The sequence below is a fragment of the Aethalodelphis obliquidens genome, unplaced genomic scaffold (genome assembly GCF_003676395.1).
Source record: "Aethalodelphis obliquidens isolate GAN/ISIS:26980383/991018 unplaced genomic scaffold, ASM367639v1 scaffold8, whole genome shotgun sequence".
NCBI lineage: Eukaryota > Metazoa > Chordata > Mammalia > Artiodactyla > Delphinidae > Aethalodelphis > Aethalodelphis obliquidens.
Window position 1 is genome coordinate 58,098,867 of NW_020837952.1, and position 25,583 is coordinate 58,124,449.

The 25,583-nt window shown below is 44.1% G+C and overlaps 1 protein-coding gene across 5 annotated transcripts in view; it reads right to left on the reverse strand.

The window, feature by feature from the left end:
- The window catches only part of TCF20 (transcription factor 20), a 190,964-nt gene that overhangs the window by 42,520 nt on the left and 122,861 nt on the right, over positions 1 to 25,583 (reverse strand). For all 5 annotated transcript variants that reach the window (XM_027107863.1, XM_027107861.1, XM_027107864.1 and 2 more), the window contains one exon: positions 6,255 to 11,972. In XM_027107863.1, coding sequence (XP_026963664.1) covers positions 6,255 to 11,972 — 5,718 coding nt within the window. The remainder of the gene's footprint in view (positions 1 to 6,254; positions 11,973 to 25,583) is intronic.

Genomic DNA, 25,583 nt, shown 5'->3' on the forward strand with positions numbered 1-25,583 from the left:
ACACACACACACACACACACACACACACACACACACACACACACACAGTTGCTGAGCAGAACGGCAAAGGCAGAAAGTTGAGGAAGATCTTTGAGGGCAACCATTAAGCTGACTGGACTTTCCCTTATTAGACTTCTTTCCAATACATGGGAAGATGGGAAGAAACTGGTCTCGGCTGTGGCCTTCAGGTGCCTTCAAAACTGGCCTTGGCTTGGGATGAGGGGGCGGAAGCTCCATTTTTCTAACAAAGCTGGGTAAAGGAAGCTGTGCCTCCCTCGTGCAGGAGCTGTGTGGGGCAAGGCACTGCTTTCTGCAGGAAGCGCGCGAACCTTCCTGACAAGGTCCAGGAGCCCTCACACAGGGCTTCTCTTCAGGCACCAGCCCTGGGGCCCGGGGCTGAGGCTCACTCACCTGTGAAGTGACAAAGGTCCCTCACAGCATTCTAACTTCAGATTTCTACTGGTTTTCTAACAAGGACTCAGATATTTGTTGAATTGAAATGAATACTTACTTTTATTTGATCATGTGAGCTCTTTTAACATATCAGCAATAACTCGCTTAACATCTCAGGGATGAATTATCTGGCCTAATATACAGTGACTTGTCAATATTCTTATTTATGGTCCTTCAGCATTTTCAAAGAAGAGTGTGCCCCTTATAAATTTTATTTAAAAATCAGGTGTAATGCTTCTCTCATCCCTAAAAGAAATAAAGAAATAGACTGTAGGAACACTAAGTCTTTCCATTTGTAAGGTAATATAAACAATAAAATTCTAAGCTTCAAATTTCACAGGAGATTCCCTAGAATTCAGAAAAACCAAATTCTGAAAGAAAATTAACCCTTTCTCTGTAGGTTCAGTCTCAAGGCCATCATGTAGTGTTATAAAAAGAGATATCTATCACACAGGTAAATGTTAAGAAAAATAGGAAATAAGATAATTACACAACTTTCTGCTGTATGATAAAAGTCATGGGAATAGAGAGATGAATAGGCCTCGGTGCCTTAATGTGTAATGTGGACAGGCTGTGACAGAAATGAGCGTTGTGATGACAAAGACCAAGTGATGGGGGCTGGGGAGGGAGGGAGGGAGTGTGAGGAAGACGGAAGAGGAGAATGAGAGAGAGTGTGGGAATGTGAGAGAGGGAGGGGCAGAGTAGAGGAGCATACAGGGGTGATGAGCTGGGGGTACAGGGATGAGGGGAGGGAAAGGAAAGAGTCAATGGGGGGAAGAGGGATACTGGAGCTAAGAGCAGAGACCAGGAGTCTATGGAAGGCTTCCGCAGGACCTGGGCTGGCGGCAGCATCCGTGCCAGGCTGCTAACTTAAGGAGCACATAGATGGAAATTCAGTGAGAATATGGGACAATGCCTTTATTTTACAAATAACCGGAGAAACTAACTAACCTGTTTTTGACATTTGAACACGTAGTCACACTTTCACAACATAATCAACGTATTAGTACTTTTATACTTGTCAAATTATGTTTTTTGTCACAATTTAAAGTAAATTAAGGAGGATGTTAGCCTGTTAGCTGTATGAAGGCAAATTATTATTGCCCATTATTTAAACTTGTAATAAAAATAAACTTCAAATACTTTAAATAACCTTTAAATATAATCTTTAATATACTTTTCAAGATTGAAAACAATCTATTTGGAAGGGGTGCCACCAGCCTAGGTAGTGGAGGAGGGGAGGGGAACAAGCACAGGCCGGCAAAGCTGAGATGTGCAGTCTCAAGGGACACACCAGAGATCCATGGCCACCAGATCCCTGAAAGCCTTCCCATTCCTAAACGTATTGAACAGGTTTTTATGTAACAAATTATTTGTATGTCTATTTAGAGGCAATTACTTCTGTCATACCATCCATGTCAGAGGATTCACATATATAATTACATCAAGGTAAATAATCAGAGGTCATAGTTAGACAAAACCAAAGAGGACACTCAGAAAAGTAAAGACGGTGAAGGCCGTTTGTACAGGAATGTTCTAGATTTCAGCTATTTTTAGATTAGTGTGAAGCTTACAGGGAGAGGAGCTATTGTTTGTCAAAGACTTTGTATTATTCTGTTATAATATCGTGCTTGTCAAAACACCTGATAAATACATAGGCCAAAATGGATCTTTAATCAAATATATGTGGCCTTATCTCAACACGACAGGATTGAGAGCACGCTTATTAAGCAGACCAAAATCGAAGGCATCTGTTAAAACCCAAGATAAAACTAGACTCAAAGTGACCTTGACAAATTGAAACAGCATCCATCAAATTAAATAAAAGAAGGCAAGTTAGTGTAATTTGTTCTTGAGTACATTAAGAAAAGGAGAATAAAAGCTAGGCAAATAAAACTGAAAAGGATCTTGCAGTCACAGCACAACATCAGCTCCAAGAGCCAAGAAGCATAACTTTTTAAACCATTTTAAAAATCAACACATCACTGGGCTATACTACCTGAGCATGTGTCACAAAAGCCAAGCCATCCTTTATTCTGAGGGTAATGGAATGGTATCTTCTCTCTTCCTATCTCACTGAGTGGCTTGTGAGAATAAAACAGATGTGCAGTGTACTAAAAAATTCAATATACAAAGCTAGCATTCTATTCTAAAAGAGGGATGTAAAAAAAATAGAATGGGATCAAGGGAAGAGAAAGGTAATATTCTTAAAGGGCACTGGTATAGTGAATGAGTACAATATAAGAAAATAAGCTTAAAGCTGCAGTATGAGATTTAATTTAAAATTGGTCATGAAACTAATATAATGTTATATGTCAATTACATCTCAATTTTTTAAAAAAAGGTGGTCAAGTGTTCTGAAACCTGTTACTAAAGGAGAGTGGAATCTGCAGCCCTGATGGTGCCATCACAGAACCCCAAGATCTAAGTTTACAGCCTCTACTATATAGAAGAAGTGTAGGGACAAAAATACCTGTTTTTATGCCTTCTCCCTTCAAATGAAACTTTCCAACTTAAACAGTTGAGGGTGCAATTAATATTTTAAAAATCAAAAACTACTTTCAATGTTCTCTACCTAATGTGCTTCATGTTATTTTAACCATTTAGTCAATGGAAGCTATGAGGGATGGGTTAAAGAGACTGATTTATCATATTCAGTGTATTTGTTCCAATTATAACATTCCAGATTTTATTTTGGGATCAAAGCTGACAAGTAAAAGACTAAATTGTCACTTTCTGAAGACATGATTCCTGACTAGGAGTTTTAAAAGGCAGGCCTGCTGTTTGGCCCTTTTGAGGATGGAGGGAGCTGTGATTTAGGGTGGTCGCATCATTATAGGGTGCTTTCTACTTTCTATAAACTAGACTTGAATTGAGACATGGGATCTAGTGGTTTGCTGAGAAGGATTTAGCCTGCTGATTACTGGTTACCAGTTATTACTAGAGAATATTCAAAAGTTTACACATAAAAATTACTCTGAGAGATGTTAATAATGTTCTATGTTGAAATAAAGAAAACATGGGCAGATAGGGACACACACCAAAAAGTAACAAATAAAACAAACCAACCCACCAAATACAGTAACCATCAGAGTAAAGTTGGCAAGCAGGCCATCAAGTGGGGCAAAATGATGATTAATGGATTACTGAGCTCTCAGAACTGACTAAAGAATTCTGTGCTTACTTTAGAGTCTTAAACGTTATGTCCCTTTAGGACTTCTGCATTTTAAGACGCCACTGTGGGGGACTTCCCTGGTGGCCTAGTGGTTAGGATTCTGGGCTTTCAATGCCGTGGCCTGGGTTCAATCCCTGGTCGGGGAACTGAGATCCTGCAAGCCAAGCAGTGTGGTTAAAAAAAAAAAAAAAAAAAAAAAAAGCCACTGTGTCTAAAAAGCAAATCTATTTCAAACTTGGGGCTTTAGGAGTGACAATGATGGTGCAGAGGGGGAAGGAGGGAGAAAAAAGATCCTGTGGGGAAGTGGGGGGGTGGGGACAATGTCTTGGAGGGAAAAGCAAACTCCTTGTGTGGCTGAATTAGTATGTTCTAATTTAAAATATATGTAAATTTCACATTAATTACATTTTTTGACTATAGTTTACAAGCACTTCCTTTACATCAGACACTGTTATAAATTCTGGGGATAATGCAATGATAAAATACAGTGCTTTGTGGGGAAGATGTAGTGGGGAGGAGAGGACAGTATGAAGTGTCCAAGAATACTATGATCCTGGCTGATAAAACCCTTATTAAGTATGACTGAAAGTCACCTGTACATCTGTCAAGCATGGAAAGTTTCAAATACAAATCAATACAAAAAACTCTCATCTGATTAAACATCACAGACTGAACATACATTTACACACCTGTTTCCTTTCCACAAAATAAAGGGATAAACTTATAAATTCATGAGGACCTGAAGAATGGGAGGGGAAACAAACAACACACAGGAGATGTCCAAATTCTGGAAACCGGAAATAAAACAGAGCAAGTGCTTCAGCAGACTGAAGGGAAGAAGAGGGGAGAGTGCAGGGGAGGAGCCGCTAGAAAGCCAGCCACCTTGTGGCACAGAGCCTGGGAAGCACAGGTGTCTCAGAAAGTGGGGGGTACAAGGTGGGGCTGGAAACCAGAAGATTAGCTCAAAGCCTGTATGAGGAGTTAGGTCCCTTACTCAACCCAGTTTAACCATGTAACTGTCCCCACAGAGGGATATTCAGAGAAGAGAAAGTTGTTGAAAATATCAGAAATGAAAATAAATAAATAAAAGGTTGATTAGATGATAAAGTTGTAGGAAGCATGGAGAAATCAGAACAAAAAGAGAGAAAGAACACAGAATAGGAAAGAAAAGACAAAGCCAGAAGATCAATCCAGGAGGTACAATTCCTAATTAATGGGAATTCCAGAAGGAGAGAATAGAGAAAACAGAGGGAAGGAAATTATCAGAGAAGTAACACATAAACTTCCTGATCTAACAGCCATGAGTTACAGATGGCAAGAAAAGGCCAACCTCAAGGCCTATCATTTGAGATTTCAGAACTCTAGGGAAATGAGAAGATCCTTAAACTTCCAGAGGAGAAAGACTCAACACACATATTAGGGCCTGAAAATCAGAGTGGTTCCAGTCCTGTCGACTGCAACACTAGGAGGCAGAGGACAGGTCAGGAAGCATGACTCCAAGATCGTGAGAGGCAACTAGATTCTATACCCAACCAACCCTCCATCAAACGTGAGGATGGGATAAAGACGTCCAGATACATAAGATCTCAATATATTTACCTCCCAAGCATCCTTTTTCTCGGGAAAATACTAAAGGATGATGCACTCCATTAAATGAGGACCCAGACTAAGTAAGGTAAAGACATGGGTAAGGTAACAGCATTCCACAGAGGGAAGAAGTAAATGATGATGACTGTGATGATGAACGCCCCAGGAAAAGTTATGAGAGACCTGACACATATACACTAATATGTATAAAGTAGATAACTAATGAGAACCTGCTGTATAGCACAGGGAACTCTACTTCACTTCGCTGTACAGTAGAAACTAACACAACATTGTAAAACAACCATACCCCAATTAAAAAAAAAAAAAAAAAAAGACCTGAAGAACAAAAACCCCCTTGGAAGGAGCCGTTTGGATTGGAAAGATGTGGTCCAAGAAAATAAAAAGCAAATAAAAACATGAATTAATAATTCTAGAGAAGTGAAAAGTTTTAAAAGAAAGAAGTTATATCCACAGTATATATTTCGTAAGTATTACAGAGTCAGATGTTGAAAAATGGGAAAAAAGAGATCCATAGATAACACAAGTAGCAGTAAAAACTTATCGTTTAGAAACACAGGAAACTGGCAGAGGAATCAGGTTTGAGAACGGGTGAAACAGGGATGTTTGTTTTAATGAGCTGGAGGACACTAGCATGGCCCTGTAACCTGTGAACACATACTGCTGATAAAAGTAAAAAGTGAAACAAATGTCCAAATTACTTAATTTTCTGTCTGTTATTTGGGTCTAGGAGCTTTATTATTATTTTTTAATTGAAGTATAGTTGATGTACCATATTATGTAAGTTACGGGTGTACAACATAGTGATTCACAATTTTTAAATGTTATACTCCATTTATGGTTATTATAAAGCACTGGCTATATTCCCTGTGTTGTACATGAGCTTAGGGGCTTTAATTTGGAGGAATCATCATGTGATGTGAAAGAATAAAAAATACGGCTGAAACAAGTGAAGGTGGAAGAAAAGGAATCAAAAAGAAGTAACAAAAAGAGCAACTGGTAAGGGATTTCTCGTACTCACCATCTCTCTGGCTATTTCCAGCGCTTCCTGCAGGCCATAGAGCCTGCCGCAGACCAGGTAGATTCCATTGGCCCAGAGAATACAACCCTCATGGACCCAAAATTCATTGCTGTCAAGAGGTAGTTCAGGGATTTGTAACTCCAACTCGGGGCCACCTTCTGAAGTGGTGGGCACGGAGGGCTTTGAGTCCAAAACAGTCTTTTCGCTGCTGCCCTCGGTGGTTGCTTTTTTACAAGGGAGCCCCCTGGACAGGGACCGGGGGCCTCCGCCACAGTCTTCCGAGCGGTGTCGCCGCTTAAACCTGGGGTGGGCGGCCAGGCTCCTCTGCTCCTTCTGCTGCTGCTGCTCTTCCTCCTCCTCAGTGTCCGTCTTGGAGCCATTTGAAGCGCTTTTGTGCCGTACCTTAACTTTGCTCTGCATTTCCGTGGCCCTCTTAGGAGGCGGATTCTTGGGGAGAGTGGCTGCATAATCTTGGGGATAAAAGGGTCCAAAGAGGTCGCCCATGTTGCGGTAACTGGCCCATTTGCCACACAGACAGCACACCAGGTGCCCCATAACAGAAGACTCTGTCACGACAGGTCCCTGCAGCATAAAGGATGAAGCTGGGAGCACCTTGCTTTCAGTGCTGCTGGGTGGAGGGGTCAGGGACCTCTGACCCTTCCGACCCCTCACCAATTTGGTCTGTTCTTCTTCCTCAGCATTGATGATTGTACAAACGGCTCCAAGTTCACACTTGTTTACTACATGGATATAAGGGAAAAAAGACTTGTTCTTGGCATCAGTTTTATCCAGTGGCTGAGTGGCATACTTCAGCTTGATCTCAGGTTCTTGGGGCTCTACGATGGGAACTGCTTGTTTGGTTTTCCGCTTCCTTGGCTGCGCCCCAGGCTTCCTTCTCTCCCTCCTTTGCCTCTGCTTTTTTGGCTTTGGCTCTCCATCTGCAGAACCTTCTGGTATCTGGGGGGGCTGAGGGGGTGGAGGTGGTGGCTGCTGTTGTTTCTTTTGCTTATTCACACTACCAATGGGTCTCCCCTTCTTCTTTCCTGATGGGAAATAACCCTTTGGGGGGAAACCCTCCTGTTTGGGGGAAATGGTCACTGTATCGTTCTCTTTCTCTTCAGCCTTGGGGTTTGCCTCAGGAGCGAATGAGCCCGCTGGAGGTACATTCTTTGAGTCAGGAAAGATTAAAGGTGCTGTCCCACCCAGGGAACCATCTGGTCTCCCTTGGTTACTCCCAGGCTTCTGTGAGGTTGCGGATGTCATGGCACCAGGGGGTTCCTTTCCAGCAGTGGCCGTGTCTGGGTGTGTCTCGGTCTTCACTTTGTCATCCCCACTGCCACGCCACTCCTCCGAAGATCGTGCAAGAGGCTTTTCTACGCTCAACTCCTGGTTTGTTGGACAGACTAGGTCAGACACCACCTCACCTTTTCTCTTCTCCATCTCGGCATCCTGAACAGCACCACTCCCGCCTTCGGGAGGGCCGCTCTTCAAAGACAGGATGTCATCCAGAGTAACCGTGTCTCCCCCAGCCTCCGCACTGTTCGAGGATGCACTCCTCCTGATGTTTGGGGATGTGATCTTCTGAACGATAGCTTCCAATTTCAACCCCCGTCCTTTCCGTGGGGGCAGTATTTTGGTCTTGGCAGGACTTGTGAGGGTAACAGCAGGGCAGTTTCTACCATCTGGACTTGGAAGGTCCTTGGAGGATTCTCTCTTAGGGATGGACTTGATCTCCTGGCTGTGAGAAAGATGGGCATAGGAATTGAAGGCTTTATCAGCACCTTCTTTTGATGGGTGAAGGAGGCGCCCTTTATCTTCAGCGTTACTGTTCTTCACATCTTGTGACTGTCTCTTACTGGGAATGGGAGAGATAAAAGAACGGACACGCCTCCTCATGATTAAGGGGTTTTGAGAAGAATGATCCTCTTGACCTGGAAGCCTTAGCATAACATTACTAGGTTTGGATGACTGTGTAGACTCAGCTAGCCCATGTCCGTCGGTCTCATGGGGTGGTCCATACCTTTTCTGACTGGACATTCCTGGAGGACCGCCGCTTTTGGCTGGAGAAGGTTGCCGAGAAAGATCCCAACAAGATTCTTGTTGTAACTTCTGGGAGCCGTGCTTCAATTCGATGCCTTTGTTAGAAAGACCATCACTAGACATGAGGCAGCGCCCACCATCCTGACCGCTGGGGTCATGGTAAGTCCCCATCGGTGGGCCATACATCATGCCATCTTTGTCATTCTTCAGGGGGCTCCGTACTCGGTCAAGAAACTGCTGCTGCCTTGGACTCTTGCGGGGTCCTTCCTGCCTGTGCTGAGCCGCAGCGATCACTCCCTGAGCAGAACTGCTGCTCCAGTCCTTATATTCCTCTTGTTGCTGTTGGTACATCTGTCTCTTGTAATGGAGCTGAGAATTCAAACCTGCATTGGGGTCCCCATAAGCATGAGCGCGAGTGTTTGTATGATAAGCAGAGGCCAGGCTTTCTGAGTTGGGAGAAAAGGGAGTGTGCAAAGAACTCCTGTTGGCCCTCTCTGAAAAGGTCCTATGTGGGTTTATGTGATGAGGGTCTCCCCCTGGGCCTCTGCTCCTCCCAGGAGACATCTTCAATTTTTCTGAAAAGTCATGATACTGAGAAGGGGAACGACCCCTCATGCCCTCCCGACCACCAACTCGGCCAGGGACTCGCCGCATTGGCGTGGGTCTGCCGTCCTGTGGACCATAGTCTGAGATGGAATCATGGGTAGCTGCTCCAGGGCTGGCGTTGCCTCGGTAAGACTCATGCTTGATGCTAGCAGGGTGGCAGTGGTCTCCAGATTTCTTGTTGTTGAAACTAGCTTGGGACTTGGATTGTTCAAAGTCTTCCTCTTTTATCTGCCCACTCTGCGATTTCAGCTTTGTTTCCATGGACACCAACCCACCTGGAAGAATGACCGACTGACTTAAACTTGGATTGAGACGTTCATTCCTCCCAAGTCTGGTGTCGGCACCCATGTGTCCCAGTGAGTGAGCCCCCGGGTCTCTGACAATCTGTCTTAGTGGAGAAATATCACAGATCACTGATCTTCTTTCAGAGAGGGAACCCCCGGGCTCATGGGCTGATGACTGAGGCTCTATTTCAAACTTTCTGGGAATTGGATAGTCAGCCAAATTGATCTGTTTCATTTCAGGAGCCGAGCCACTTGATTTCCTTTCCCAGGGGCCCCAGTGGGGATTTTCTAATAGGGAACCAATGCTTTTGTTCAAAAGGCCCCTGCTAGCTAATTCATTGGTTTGACTAACTAACACATTAGGCCTTGTGGCTCCTTCTAGGCCACCAGCCATGCCCTGGTGCTCCTGAGTACTCCTAGAATATCTCCTGTCAGGGTGGTGGTGGTAACCCTGAAGCACTTCCTGCAGGAGGCTAGGGAACTTTTCATTCCTACCCTTTCGCTCCCCATGGCTAGTGAAGTCCCCCTTATCTTGTCCTGTAGGAAACTGAGGAAAGCCACTGACATTTCTTGGCACGGCTGGCCCAAAGCTATCCTTGTAACTATAGCGCAAGCTTCCAGGAGATTTGCTAGGCTCAGTTCTCCCTATAAAACCAGAGCCCCCTGTGGAGTGCCCGCTCTGGCCGTTTCCTTCTCCATTGTGGTTGGAGTTATTATCTCCATTTTTGTTTCCTTTATTTCCTCCTCCCGGAGGCTCTGGCTGTGGAAGTGACGCATGACTGGTTTCCTTTCCCCCGCCAGTGCTGGGTGGCCTCTGAGTGGCTGCAGGATCATCCTCTTGGGAGCCTTTTTCTTGCCCACCAGGTTTTTCTACCCGACTTGTCATAGCTTCCCGGGAGACAATCACCCCAACTGTCTTCTCACTGACTTTTGGGTTGCCCTCAGATGACAATGGCATGTCCTTAGCACCTGGTGAGGCGGTCTCTTCTCTGGCTACAGGACTGGCACTGAGTCTGGGGGCTTCATTCTGAGTGACTTGTGCTGGTGAGGAGCCTGCTTTCTCTGAGGCTCCACCCTTGTAGGTGGTGTCAGAACTGGTGCTCTGGCCACTTAGCTGCCTCACCCTCTCACCTTGATCCTCGGAACTGCTGGAGCAGCCTCCATCCAGCGACTCTGCCATAGGGGACTTCAGTTGTTCTTCAGCCTGTGAGGAGCCTTCAGAGTTTGTGCAGCTGTCTGCTTTCTTAGAAGATGAAGAAGGCCTCTTGGAGGTCTTCTTCTGAGGTGTCAGTGCATCGGAAAGTAGCATGTGTTGAACAGTATTAGGAAGATTGGCCACTTGCGTACTCAGGGCACTCAAACTACTCAACCCAGGATCTGTCAGCCGCTTTTCTGGCACCCCTTCTAGTCCAAACCCTTTGAAGCCTGCAGCATGAGAATTAGGACTGGGCATCATTGATGGGGTTGGGCTGAGTTGAGGCATTAACTGTAGAATTCTGTTTCTGGAACCCATCGGCACATTGCCTTGCCCACACTGGAGATTCTCCCCACTCTGCATAAGAGGAGATGGGGTGGAGCTACAGCTTGGAGACTGAACCACAGAGGCAGCCGGGGAAGGGTTAGAAATGGGGCTGAAGTTCTGGTGAAACTGCATGGGGGACCTCACAGGAACCTCGGGCTGGCTGTACTGCCCCACCTGGCTTTGCAGCGGCAGCTTGGTGGCAGTGTTGGTATACTGCATCACATGCTGCGGATGCTGCTGCTGCTGCTGCTGCTGCTGCTGCTGTTGCTGTTGCTGCTGCTGCTGCTGCTGCTGCTGCCCCTGCTGGGTCCCTTGTGGAATCTTCGTCTGTTCAAAATTCTTCATAGATTGAGGTTGATAGCTGTAATTCGATTGTGTTCCGTAAGCCTGTGCATTAGAACCCACATTATGTCCTTCGTACTGGGATCCAGCATTCACACTGTAACTGCCGTCATAGCTCTGTCCAGACTGGCTGAAGCGTTGTGGTGAAGGGAAGGAGGAGGAGGTCGTGGCAGAAGACTGGTAGTGTTGGCCAAACTGACCCACTCTTAACTGGTAACCAGTGGCAGAGGCTGGCAGAGTTGAGGGCCGCTGCATCGGCTGCATGTGGGATGAGCCGGACGCTGGCTGGCCAGTGGCCTGCGGCAGAGGCTGATGGGACTGGTAAAGCTGCTGTCTCAACTGCTGCACTTGCTGCTGCTGTTGGCTGGAAGGCTGCTGCTGGTACTGAGCGCTCCCTGGAGAGAAAGGTCCCGTGTAATCCTGCTGATAATGAGACACGCCACCAAGGGCAGAGTGCTGTGCTTGAAACTGGCCCACATGACCCTCACTCCCATACTGATTGCCAAAGCTGCTCCCCTGGGGGGGTCCATAGCTCTGCACAGGCCCAGAAGGCCTTCGCTGAGCAGGCTGCGGGGTTCCGGCTGCCACGGGGTCTTTGCTGCCTGCCATGTAGTAAAAGTCTCCAGCCTCTTTCCTGAAACCCTGGTAGCCCTGATGGCCGGAGGTTTCGCTAGCCATTGCCGCTGCTGCAGCAGCAGCCGCTGTTCCTCGTCGTCCACCACCACTGCTGCTGCCACTGCCACCACTACTGCCACCTGCACCCCCAAAATTCTGGAACATCTGGGCCTGGCGAGGGCTGAACTCTTCTATCCGGGATGAGCCGTGTACCTCCTGTGGGTAGCTCTGCTGGTTTCCGTGGTAACTGCTTTGCTCCCGGAAGGACTGCATACTGTTCAGCAGCACCGCAGCAGGCCAACAGCCCTCCTGGAAATGGAAGAAAAAAAAAACGAGTATTAGACATGCATCTCCTCAGTACAAATAAAATCAAGTTTAGAGATGGAGGGGACGTGAAAATTCAGATGCCCAGATGAAATTAACTGGTTTGAATTTCATCTCCTTTATTTCTTATCCTATCCATTTCTGAAGCTGCAAATAAGCAAAGAAACATCCATAAGAGTGAGGCAGAAGTCTACGATAGTATGAAAAGAAACATTCATTCTGGGTAAATACAAATTCAATACAGTAAAAACCTCACTATTAGATAAATGAGCCCCCAAAATATGGGGCTATATTGTCAATAAAAAATCCAACAATTTTTAAAAAGTCTTCCAGTTATGGTGGGGGAGGGGTGAGAAAAAAACACTTTCATATAGTTTGTTTCATGTATTATTAGACTGATTATTGAACTGAGAGTCTCACTTAATGATGAGGCAGTTACTCCCCTCCCCGACTCTGAGAAATAGAACTGGCCTGAGAACAGAAGTCAGCTCCTTATATCCTAATGCATGTGACTGCAGGTTTACTATAATTACCAACAATCTGTGATGGTGGGTGACCCCGGGACACTCAACTCTTAACACTGCATGGATTCCTTATTGCTTCAGTCAGCTATACAATCTTAGGGGTTAACCTCTTCTTGACACATAAGTATGTCCAAGCCCCACCACCCGCCCCCATCCTCAACTCCCAGGTTCAAAGGGCTAGGCATCATAAGCCAAAGTAGCAGTGATTATTTGTCCAGATTCTTTCCGGAGGTTTGCAAGAAGTTTTAGCATCTCTGACCCCCATGTAGTTTTTGACTTGCCAATCTAGTATTCACAAAGTTATTATTGGCCATTCCTATGAAAGAGAGAATTCAGTCACACAGGAGAACAGCAAAAGATATAGAGGAAAATTAGAATTCACCAAGCCTAGGACCTAGACTCTTCCCAAAGTCATCTGATTGGGTCAACACTTTGCATTACATTTGCTAATGTAATTCTCATGTAATATAATACTCCTCTTAAACAATTAATCAAGAGCTGTTTTTTTTAATTGGAGTATAATTGCTTTACAATGTTGTGTTATTTTCTGCTGTACAGTGAAGTGAATCAGCTATATGTATACATATATCCCCTACCTCTAGGTCTTCCCTCCCACCCCAACCCCCCCATCCCACCCATCTAGGTCGTCACAGAGCACCGAGCTGAGCCCCCTGTGCTGTACCGCAGGTTTCCACTAGCTCTCTATTTTACACCTTTTGCCTGGGCCTGTCTCCTCAGAGTCAGAGATGAATAAGACAAGGTCAAACTGCTCCAAATGACTTTAGAATCAATTATTCAAAAAAGAAATTACAAAACACACATGGGCTAGGGTAAGTTAAGACAAAGTTTTCCTACAATGGCTTATGAATCTACTTTCTTAATTCCCTCTCAGGGGAGCTGAAAAAGAAGTTGCGGGCAGGAAAGTCAGTGATTCTTTTAAAAGGTGAGTTGGTAAGCTGGATTCCGTATCTCCAAGCCCTGCAGTGGCTCCCCATTTCATCCCAAGTGAAGCTGGTCTGGGAGGCCCACCCCCTACCTCCTAACTTCTCTGACGTCCTCCTCTGCCACTCTCTGCCCTAGTTCTGCTGTCTCCTTGCCTCTGGGCCGGGCCACCAGCATTTCTACAGAGGAACTTTGCTCTTGCCGGCGATGCTCCTCCTCCAGAGGCACACGGCTTGCCCCTTTACTTCCTTCCAGGAACCAGTTTGGCTTTCCCCTGGCCATCCTATTAAAAAACAGCTAACTCCACACCCTCACCTGGGCCTTCCTGATTCCCCTGCCTTGTTTCCTCCCCAGTATTTATTCCCAACAGGTACATATGCGCTACTTCTATACTATCTGTCCCCAGCCCCCACTAGAATGTAAACTTCCAAGGGCAGAGACTTGGTGCCTTGCTGTAATCCTCCTGTCATTAAAACAGTAAGGAACACACAGCAGGCATTCTATAAACCAGTAAATGCACAAGAAGTAAGCCTCAGAGAACCAGGCGAGAACTTCCATACTCAGAGGTGGTGGTGTGGCAGTGAGATGAGAGAAGAGCAGGAAGAGAAAATAGAATATGACTGATCTGAAAGCAGAGCTAGATGATGCCTGAGATCCTACCTGTAAAATTATCCAGTTCCAGAGGGAAAAAACCCCACTTAAGTCCATATGAGAGCTGTGAGGAGACTGCAGAAATTAAACATGGACCACAGCTGAAGATGGTCAGCAACTCTAAACTCTGAAAGCTTGACCTACTTCTTCCTGAAGTATCTTAAGTCTAAATAGCTAGACAAGAGTCTACTACTTGGATATTAAGTTTGATTATATAATCACATGACCCAAAGTCACCTTTAAACATTCAAGTACAAATAATCTCAGAATCTAAAGGAAACCTCTTCTCATCCTCTTCAAAATGCCTTTGCAACAGACAGCTATTTTCTGTGTTCCACTGCATCTGCTGGGCAACAGATAACTCCTACTGGAGTGCTTACTGTAGTGCTTGATACTGTACCAGCACTTTACAAGCACTGACTCACTGAATCCTCACAAAATCAGCATCCTCATCTTCCAGATGAGGAAACTGAAGCACAGAGTTCACAAGGCTGGCCTGGCAGTCTGCACCTTCAGGCCACGTTCTTAACACTACAGTACCCAGAGGATCTAATATGAGTCAGTGACAACTGCCACTTGTCCTGTCAGAGGTCAGCCTTGAAAGTGGATGACCCCACCAACAATACTTTGAAGTTATGTGCTTCTCTATTCCCCTCTCACAAGGACCTCCCCATTAAGCCACTTAGGGTAAGTTAGTAAGCACCTTAGGAACTAAGACTGTCAGGACCAATTCTGTCCACACAGGTATTTTTCCTGTTTGTGGTGTCCTACCCTAGCTCTTAATGCCAATGGCTTTCTCTACATGATAAAAGGCAGCTACTAAATCTGGCAGTTTAATGAAAACCTTCCTTGAGAGATCATCTCTCCATAAATAAACATCTTACATGTTGTTTAATTAATCTCTCTGTAAATAAAATCAGTCTTCTGAAAAATGAGTATATAAACAATGTTGCCACTTGCTCCAAATTTTTCCTCAGCAAGAGCTGCTAAGAAGTAAAGAACACTGTAACATCAGCACTTCCCGCCTCCGCCTCCGGCTGCCTGGCTCCTCAGAGAATCCCATCTCCAGAGTGGGAGACAGATTTAGGTACAGTTCCTTCGGAGGTGTGCTCTCAGCCCTTCTCAGAGGTTTCCTGTCCTGTATGATGTCATCCTCTTCCCTATTGTTATTGTTCTGGTTTATGGACTAGATGAAAAAAGACTAGAGAAAAAAAAAAAACCACAGCCAGGTATCTCCTGCAGGGTATTAGTCAAGTTAAACACTCTCGGTACACATGAAGTATCTGATCACCAGAAAGTGGGTGCAAGTTCATTTTTTAGTATTTCCAAGTAAAGCAATTAGGAAAACCAAGTATACCAGCAATTGAAAATGTAAACCCAAAGTACTAATTTTAGCAGCAGTGTATAAAATAAGCTACTAATAGATAATTCCAATACTGTCCCATCATTTAAGAAAAGCAGAGCATCAGTGTAATCAGTTTTATAGCTTCATGATTAATAGTGGCAAATGCCTGAATTTCCTCGTTTGAATGAGTACAGATGCAGTAAAGAAAAAATGACACTCTAAAAGGAAGCAAAGTCACCCATAAGGAATTTCTATACCTAATATGAAAAAGGTTTACCAACTCGCCTCCCTCCCCAACTCTCCCCTTCCTGGTTCTCTCCCATTTTCCTAAACTTCCGAATGGTTTCGGGAGGGCTATGGAGGCGCACTGGTGAAGTCCAGAACGTAGTGACTTATGTGTTCCATGGTTCATGATCCAGAATCCACACTGACCTCACTACAAGCACTGCTTCCCCCTGCAGCCGCACTCTCCACCCTACCCCAGGGCCAACGACCTTGCCATCTTGTAGAAAACCAACATTAGCCTTCTTTGTCCTTCTTCCTCCTCGTGTCCGATATCATCCCACTCCCCAAACCATTCTCTTCTCCACGAAGTTTTCCAAACTGTCTTCAAGACAGTTTCCTTGAGAGATCTTTTCCAGTACCTGCTTCCTCTTTTATTCAGGTTTAACCTTTGATTTTCTGCTTATTGTCCTCCCTTACCTTGAAAAAATGCTTTACTCTTCAAGATGTTAACAACACAAATACTTATAGTTATGGCCCTTGTCTGGTGGATTATTCTGCTTTCCCTCCAACCTTACTCCTCACCCACCTCCATCCTACTGTCTCTGGGAGGGGGCACCATAGGGACCATCAAGAGGCTCCACTGCCCCTCTGGCTTCTGGTCCAGTTGCCTGGAAGAGGCAGGAGGAGGGTGAGGAGGAGGAATTTACCCTCCTGGCTCCCACCCTGCAGTGGCTGAGACTGGCTGAGATGACCCACCAATGGCCAAGCCCCGGGTGGGCAACCTCAGCAGCCACCGTCTCCAGGCTCGAGGAATGGCTTCCTCCTCTTGCCTTCCAGGCCCAGGGATACTAACACCTCCTGCTACTGCTAGCCCAGGAGACTCCACTTTCTCTACTGGTGTCCCCAGTCCCTGCTCGCCCTTTGTAAATAGTCCCAGTTCTGCACTGTGGACAACTCAGCAGCATTGTGACCACCCTCTTTCTAAGTTCTCCTCTGCAGACCAGAACCTGGGAGCTACCTTTTCAGAACCCTTTTTCCAGCATAATCTGGGTTAGAGTTTACAAAGAGGAGCACAAGAAAGATTTGAAAGGCAGAAGAAAAGGAGACGGTAATACTCCTGGAGGTGGCTGCAGCAGACATGGATTCCTAAGCGGCTTCCCCATGAGCTCACAAGAACCACTCACTGTGGTGTTTCAGTGTGAGATGATCGGTAGCAGCTTCCCTGAACTTCCCAATCCCAGTTCTTCCAATGGTTGGGTAAATCCTTAATTCCTCTATCAAAACTCTTCATACCTGGAATAGAAAGCTTCCTTTTGCCTGAATGAAACAATTAAATGCTCCTTAAATTACCCAGTTTGAGTGTGCCACCTGTTTCCCACCAGGACCCTGACTAATATCGTTCTTCTCTCATTCCTAGGATTTCAGAGTAGAATATTATCACTTGGGAAGGGAGAGACTTCTATTTCATGCAACATACCAGAGGGTCTAAAAATCCTCCCATAATAAAACACCTATAAATGTCAGACAAAATGCACAGCCAAGCTGCAAGGAGGAAAAGAAATGCCCAGGATTCAAAATTGGTTGGGACTCTGACCGCCAGGGATGGGGTGGGTCAGGTATGCAGGACTTACTAACCATATGGTAATGGTTTTAATGACAAGGCCTCCAGCCCTCTTTTGGTGGTGGTGGGGAGACAGAACAGTCACTTTTGCATGTAAAGACTCTAGGCAGTGTCACTTGTGGCTGGATTAATTTCCATAAAGATGACAAAATACATTTTTAGGCAGTCACCAACTCATTCTCAAGGACAAAAATGTTCTTTCCTCAATTGACCCAACTTCCTATCCCCAAGGAGAACCACGATCACCTCTTAGACATCCCTAGGCAAGATGCTTGAGAACAACCTCAAGCTCATCTCTTCCTTGAACTCTTTGTATTTATGGTGTTACCTAATCCTGTGACTTTTCCACCTCTTGGATTTGCCCTTTACCTCTCCAGCCTTGTCACTGCCATTCTCATCTTTCTTGGACTAGAATAACATCTCTAGAAGGTCTCTTTCCCAGAACCAATCACCTGGAACAGCTTTTCTTCACCTGCTGTTTTGACAGCATTGCCTCCCCACATGCCTTGAAGCCCTCTGGCATCTTCCCAACCCAATTTCTGCTCATCTCCACCCTCTCAATCAAACCTGCTCCATCCGCTCTGGGCCATGGTCCTGCCCTCACCTTGAAGCCATCTCTGAAACATCCCTAGGTCCACAAATTCCTTCCTACTGAGTCAGGTCATATGGTTCCCAGAATCTTAAGAGCTCCTGAAATGTGACCTTTTCCACAAGTCTTCCTTGAAGCAGGTCATTTGTTAGCTTTTCTCTGTTAGTAAAAACAAACTTAGTGAAGTGCATTTGCCTTTAACCACTATCTAAAGGTATGCACTATTGATGATAATAGCTACCATTTATTCTGTGTGTCAGGCACTGGGTAGTTTTACATATATTTCAACTTACAGGTGAGAAAAAAAAAAACAGATAAATTACGTAATTTGCCAAAAGTCACTCTTCTAGGATAAACTGAAGCTGATATACTATAACTCAAATTCTTTTGGTTCTAAAACCCACTTTCCCTTCTTTCACTGTACCACAAATTGAGCAAGGAGCACTTAAATCCAGGTTTTAAATATTCCTAACACTTTGGGTCTTCCCTCGCGGTCCAGTGGTTAAGACTCCACGCTTCCACTGCAGGGGGCACAGGTTTGATCCCTGGTCAGGGAACAAAGATCCCACATGCCTAGCAGCACAGCCAGGAAAAAAAAAAAAAAAAATCCTAACACTTAGAAAGTAACTGTAGCTATCACCTATTTCCTGCATCTCTAACACAAGCCACACACTGTACCAGGCACTTTACATAAATATTAATGTATTTAATCCTCACCATGCTCTAACAAGTATTAGTGCTCCTTTCTGTAAAGTGAGGCTCAGAGAAGTTAAACAAGCAAAACATTCATAGTAAACAGACAGGTGGGATATGGAATGCCCACCCCAGAACCCAACCTGTACTTCTGACAGAAGCCTTCCATGAAACAGCAGCAAGACTCTGACAGATTGGGAGTTATTTTAGAAGGAAATCTTGATATTTTCCAGAGTTGAGTTGACTTTCTATACCTGGGTAGTTCTATGTTGTTTGCTCTATGTATGTGCAAACATGGAATCTTCCTAAGTAGATCAGGCAAAAAGATTTGCTCAAGGTTTTGATTTGATATTTCATATTCTATATCATATTTGCAGATGAACAGAGCCTAGACCCTTCTTGGTGGCTGACAGGTGTCTCAGTACAATTAGGCCTTAAGAGTAAGATAATGTGCTGATGGTGCTGGCCTGTCCCTGGCTTGGGAGCCCAGAAAGCAGCTTAAGGAACCAACTCAGAATTTGCAAGTCTGTCGTCTAGAGGAAAAGACACCCACCAGAGTGCTACAGATGTAAGAAGTTTGCTCTGAGGGTCAAAATCTGTTTTGTATTAACCATGCAAGCTATAAAACACATCCACCTTCAACCACGATCAAATACATTGCTGGCAAAAAGTGGGAGCACAAATTCATAGCTATTAAATTAAAAAAAGAAAAAAAGCAGAGATGATATGACACCTGGTGAGGTTGGGGTGAAGCTGGTACAAACAATAGCAAAAGCAGCATAAATTATTACAACCCTTTGGAAAAGCTATTTGGTAATAAAAATATTAACATCTTTTGACCCAGTAATTCTATCAATATTTACTAGATTTCTATCCTAAGGAAATCTCAAAACAACCAAGCAAAAACCACAGTACCAACGTATTCACTCCAGTGATACCTATAAGCAGAAAAGATGGGCAAGAATCTAACTTTTTAGCATTTGAAAATGATTAAACACATTATGGTATTTTCACTCAATGAAATAGTACATATTCATTGAAAACAACTGTGAAGATTCTAGCACCATAGGAAATGCCTGTTTTACATACTAAGATGAAGAAAAGTAACCATATGTGTGCTATGGTTACAACTATCTGGAAGTCATTTGGTCCAAGGCCAAACAGTACGGAATAGTGAAAACCCTTCTATTATTCAGGGAGGCAGGATTGTGGATGCATTTTCATTTCTATAGACATTAATACCTGCATAGAAAATAATCACTTAAAATTTCATTAACCTTATTTTAAAAATATACCTCTCACACTATCTCAAAAATATCTTTGTTCTGCTGACAGCAAAGCACTTTCCTGACTGAGAAGGGAAAAAGGAAGGCAGAGGAGACCCTACAAGCCCAGGGGCAGGTGGGGGAGAAATGGGCAATGTCAGGCAGGAATCCTCGCTCTAGAAAACCTGGCACCAACACCACACATACACTGTGGTGCCCAAGTGAGTGTGTACACAGAAAACACCGGCTCTCTGAGCTATTTTTCAGAATTAGACCTAAAAACAGCTGAATTCCACCCCAGAGTGGGCAGCCCTATTTTTAGACATAATCTCAAATAGCTAAGAGACCACAGCATCCTATCACCACATGTTTCTGTAACTGCATGGAAACGCCATAAACTTCTCCTGGACAAGCCAAAGGGGCTCAATCCCATTCCCATTAGATAGCTGCCTGTCTCATATTCACAAGATCAATCTAGATGACCTCAACTGTGGGCAGGATGGCCAATAGTTTTGGAAAAGGCATAGAGCTGGTGGTATCTCTGGAGCTAGCTGGGGCTCCCTGTGGGTTTTTTCCTAACTGTTGAGCCTGAGGGCTTCTGAGATGTTTTTAATTTTTTTTCCTCACTTAAAGGTTGTATGAGTACATAATTTCTAAACCTTCACAGGCAAAAAGGATAACAGAAAGCAATCAGTGTTGCCACTTATAGGCAAAAATGGCTTCATTTTATAACAGCAACAAAATTTAAAAGATACCAGAGGACTAATCCAAAGTAGGAGTAGGCAAAAGCTACATGCCGAAATAAACTTTACCAAAGGACTCCAAAGAAGAGCTCAAAAACAAAACAAAATAAACTAACCCACCAGGGAAACACATAACGTATCTAGATGAAAAGACACAGTATCATAAAGAGGTCAAGTCTCCACAGATCAGTTTATAAAACTAATAACATTCTGGTCAAAATCTCAGTAGGGTCTTAAAAAATAATTTATTTTGAAATAATTTCACATGTACAGGAAAGCGACAAGGTTCCCCAACTGATAATATCATTTTACTTTTTAGTTAATATTTCATATCATTTGTTCCACTACCTATACATATTCATTACCTATACAGTCAACCCTCTGTTATCTATGGGCTCTGCATCTGTAGATTCAACCAACCACAGATCAAATATATTAGGGGGGAAAAATTCCAGAAAGTTACAAAAAGCACAGCTTGAATCTGCTGCTTGCCTAGCAACTATTTATAATATATAGTACTCACACTGAGTTTATAACTATGTGTATGTAATGTAGCATTTACATTGTACTAGGTATTGTAAGTAATCTAGAGATGATGTATGGAAGGATGTACATAGTTTATATGCAAATACTATGCCATTTTATATAAGGGACTTGAGCATCCACAGATTTTGATGTCTGAGGGGGTCCTGGAACCACTCCCCTGCAGATACTGAGGGATGACTATATACAGCCTGTATAAATATTATACAGCCTGTATAAAAATTAGCTTCTTCCTGACCTCTTTGAGAGTAAGCTGAAGACATGAAGCCCCATCACCCCTAAATAGTCCAGTGTACATTTCCAAAAAAAGGAACATTCAACTGCATAACCAGCATAAAACCCTCCACACCAGGAAATCAACATTCACACTACACCACCAATCCAATCCACGGAGTCCATTCAAATTTTGTTAACTGTCCCAACAACGTTTCTTTTTCCTTTCTGGCCCAGGATCCCATCCAGGAATACAAGTTGTCATGTCTCACCAGTGTCTCACCAATCTGAAATAGTTCCCCAATGTTTTCCTGACTTCCATGTCCTTAACAGAGCATAGCCCTTTCATTCTGTAGCATGGTCCTCAACCTGCATGTCCAGGCTCAGGTCCCGCTATCTTGGCAGTAGTATCAGAGACGTGATGCTGTGCTCTTTTCAGTGTATCACATCAGGGATGGATGGCAAGCCATCCCTCCACTGGTGGTGATGTCAATCTCATTCACCTGGTCAAGCCCATCTCTGCCAGGCTTCTCCACTGTAAAGCTACCACTTTACCTTTGTAACCGGTTGAGTATCTCATGGGAGAATCCTGAGATTATGCCAACATCTTGTTCTTTGTCAAACATCCACTCATTGATGACTCCCATGTGAATCAACCACCTCTAGGATGGTTGCCAAATGGTGATTCTCTATCCATCATTAGCAGGCAGAACCTTCCCTCCTCACCCATGTATTCATTCATCTATTTGATTCTCAAACTATCCACATTTGGCGAGTGGAGACCTCTTCAAACTGGCCCCGGTATCCTTTTGACATGTTCCATTCCTTGAGCATTCCCTTACTTCCTGGCACAAGATGTTTTAGGCTCATCATTTACTTTCCCCACCCCCACCCCTGGAACTAGCCATTTCTCCAAGGACACTTGATTCATTTTAGAGGAGGATAATATTTAGAAACAAGGATCTGAGTGCTAGGATTGTTCATTGCTATTGGGATGTCACTGTTTCTAGCTAGAAAATATTATGCATGTACACGAACACCCACACCTATAAGTACTTCTATATCTACAGTTGTATATACGTTTAAGAACCACACGTTCATCCTGACACCTCCAATTCCAACCCAAAACCCTCAAGGATCTTTCCAACCTTCCATCTTTCCATGTTTGTAATTCCCTCCTCAGATAGTTAAGACACCTGGCTCCCATTATCCTCAGTATATACTTACATACCTGCTTAATCAATTTACTTACTTTGCTCAACATAACTCATCTCCCAAGCTCTGAAGCCTCATTCTTCAAGTCTCCTCACCATCACCCCCTCAACCAGAGGACTCTCCACTGTCTCTGTGAGGCTTTGATAAATGAATTCTAAAGCTCAATTAAAGAAAACATGTGAAGCTAGTCAAGAAAATTTGGGAAACTGAAAAGTCAGAAGATATTTGTCCTACCATGTATCATAACTTTTTCTAAATTATAATTAAAATAAATTAAAGGGTATTGGGATAACATGCTACATTTCTGGAATTTTTCAGCGAGAAAAATAATTGTGTTAGATCCCATCTCATAATAACCATAAAAATAAACTCCAGGTGAATTAGAAAGCTAAACATTACACACACACACACACACACACAGGCATTGTAATTTTAGAACGCTAATAATCCTAGGGAACCAAGCTGACATTCAGTTTTGAGTTTATAAATGCCATTCCTCACTAAATGGAACCCAGGCTTCTTAGAAAAATGGCTGATCCTCCAAGGGGCAAAGTACAAGGTATAAGCCTATAATAACTTCAACCGTGCCAGAAAGCCAGGATATACTTTCAGCCGAATGGAGACATGTCAAACCAGCCTGAGGGGGTACTTGTGATTTTGTAGGATCAAGCTTTTATTCCTTTTACTATATTAGATGAATTAACAATGGAAGAATTCCAAACTAGTTCTCTAGCTCTGTATGTATGAACATGGATAAATTTTAGAAATGATACATACGAAAAAGGCCTGGTGTTTGGGAATATGGTTCTAAGTGAAGGGAGGGAGGTACTCAGGAGGATCCAACTGTGACATCTGTTAAATCTGGGTGATGGGTACACAGTTGCCATTAGACTCTGTGCTTTTCTGTTTGTTTGACATATTTTGCAAATAAACAAGATTCTGGTTTCCCACTTAACCGGTCTGAGGAAACACCACAGAGTTCACAGCATGGAATTTAAGATTCTTCAGCTTCTGACACCAACAGAATTTCCAGCTCCGCTTTTCATGACCTCATTTCACACCTCCTACTCCAGTGACACCGAACTTCTCTCCATACCCCAAAGGTGCTTCAGACCTCAGGTCTTTGCCCAAGCTGTTACCATGTCTAGAATGCTAGTTCTCTGTCCACTTCTACCATCTGATTAACTCAGACGCTTCTGTGAAGACCTGCTCAAACATCCCTTCCTCGGGAGCCTCCTTCCAGTGAGTCAACCACTCCTGTCTCTGTCCCCACAGCTCCTGGCAGCATGATGTAGCAGAAAGGGCATGCATGGACTCTGAACCCGGACACAGTCAGATTCTGAACTGGTTTTGCATCATACCGTTAGTGAGATCTTGAGCACATTACTCACTTCTTAAGCTTCGGTTTCTTCAACTGTAGAACAGAACTGCCCTGGAGTTTGCCCTTGATAAGGTGAAAGATACAATGCACTATTCCACTAAGAAGACTTCTCCTGATACTGGAAGCAAGTCCCATCTTTTCCTTTATTACTGATAAATTTCAAAATAATAAGTCTAGAAAATGGCTGAGAAGGATACATGCCAAAACATTAACTAGGGGAGGAATAACTTTTTACTTGTTTGATTTTTTTTTTTTTAGTAAGACTAAAGTCATGTGTTACTTATATAAAAAAATTTGGTTATGAGACAAAAAAGGTTATTGAAAGCCCCCCAGAACGGTCTGGCAAACAGTAGCTTAACAATCACTGAAGACTGATGTTATGAGGGTGAGGAGGGGTATGAGAGGACCAGAATGAGGATTCAGGCTAAACACCTAAAATGCAAAAAGGAGTAAGGAAGGTGCCTTCCCTCAAGGGGCCCATGTCTAACAGGAGAAACATTTACACATATGTATATTCATCTTTCAATACACATTTGAGCAAATTATCACGTTCCAGGCACTGATTCTAGGTTCTGGAGATACAGCTATGAACAAGTCTCAAGTCCCAACCTTCCATGAAAACAGCAAATAAAGACAAAACAATTACAAATAAATACACGCCAGGAACTAAGAAATGCTTAGGGAGAAGTAAGGGAGCCTAAGGGGACAGAGAGAAGGGTGTAGGGGAAAGGGTAGGATTTAAACAGGATGGTTTACACAGGAAGACAAGCCTCCCTGAGGAGGTGATGTGTGACTGGAAGGAGGTGAGGGGATAGGCTGTGCAGAGACCTGTGGCAAGGAGCACAGAGGTGAGGCAGGAAAGGGCTTGGTGAAAGGATCAACAAAGTGGCCGACGTGGCCAAAGTGCAGGGAGAACAGAGGGAGGTGCAGCCAGAGGAAAGGACCCTGAGCACACAGTCCTTGTTATCATGGGGTCTGCAGACCAGCAGCACTGCCGTCTGGGTTCTTGTTGGAGATGTAGAGTCTCAGGCCTCGTGAACCTACAGAATCAGAATCCGCATGTTAACATGCTCAACAGTGAGTCACATACATGCGAAAGTCTGAGAAGTACAGATGAAAGGCCTTTTAAGCCACATAAGGATGTTGGATTTTATTAGAAGGCTTTGAGCTAGAGAGCAACATACTCTGGTTTCAATTCTCAAATGGCAACTCTGGCTGTTTTTTGAAAAACAGACTTTGGGAGGTGCAAGGGCAGAAGCGGGGAGTTAGTTACGAAGCTATTTTGGTCGCCTGGGTAAGAGATGTTGGCCGCAGAGATGGATGTGGTGTTGCTGGAGGTGGTGATGTGTGGTCAAAGAGAGGATATATTTTGAAGTCAGAGCTAATGGAAATTGCTAATGGATCAGAACTGGATGTGAGGGACCCAACAATGATGACAAACAGCAGCAGCCATGTGCCAATCACTGCTCTATGTCCTTTACAGTTAAAAGTCCATTCGGTCTGCACAACAGTCCCAGGAGGAAGGTATAGTTGAAAACCGCACTTTATTAAAATGAAGACAGTGAGGCAGAGAGAGGTTCAGCAACTGCCCAAGGCCTCAAAGCCCATCAGGCGGCAGCGCCAGGTCCAGGGAGCTTATACTCCAG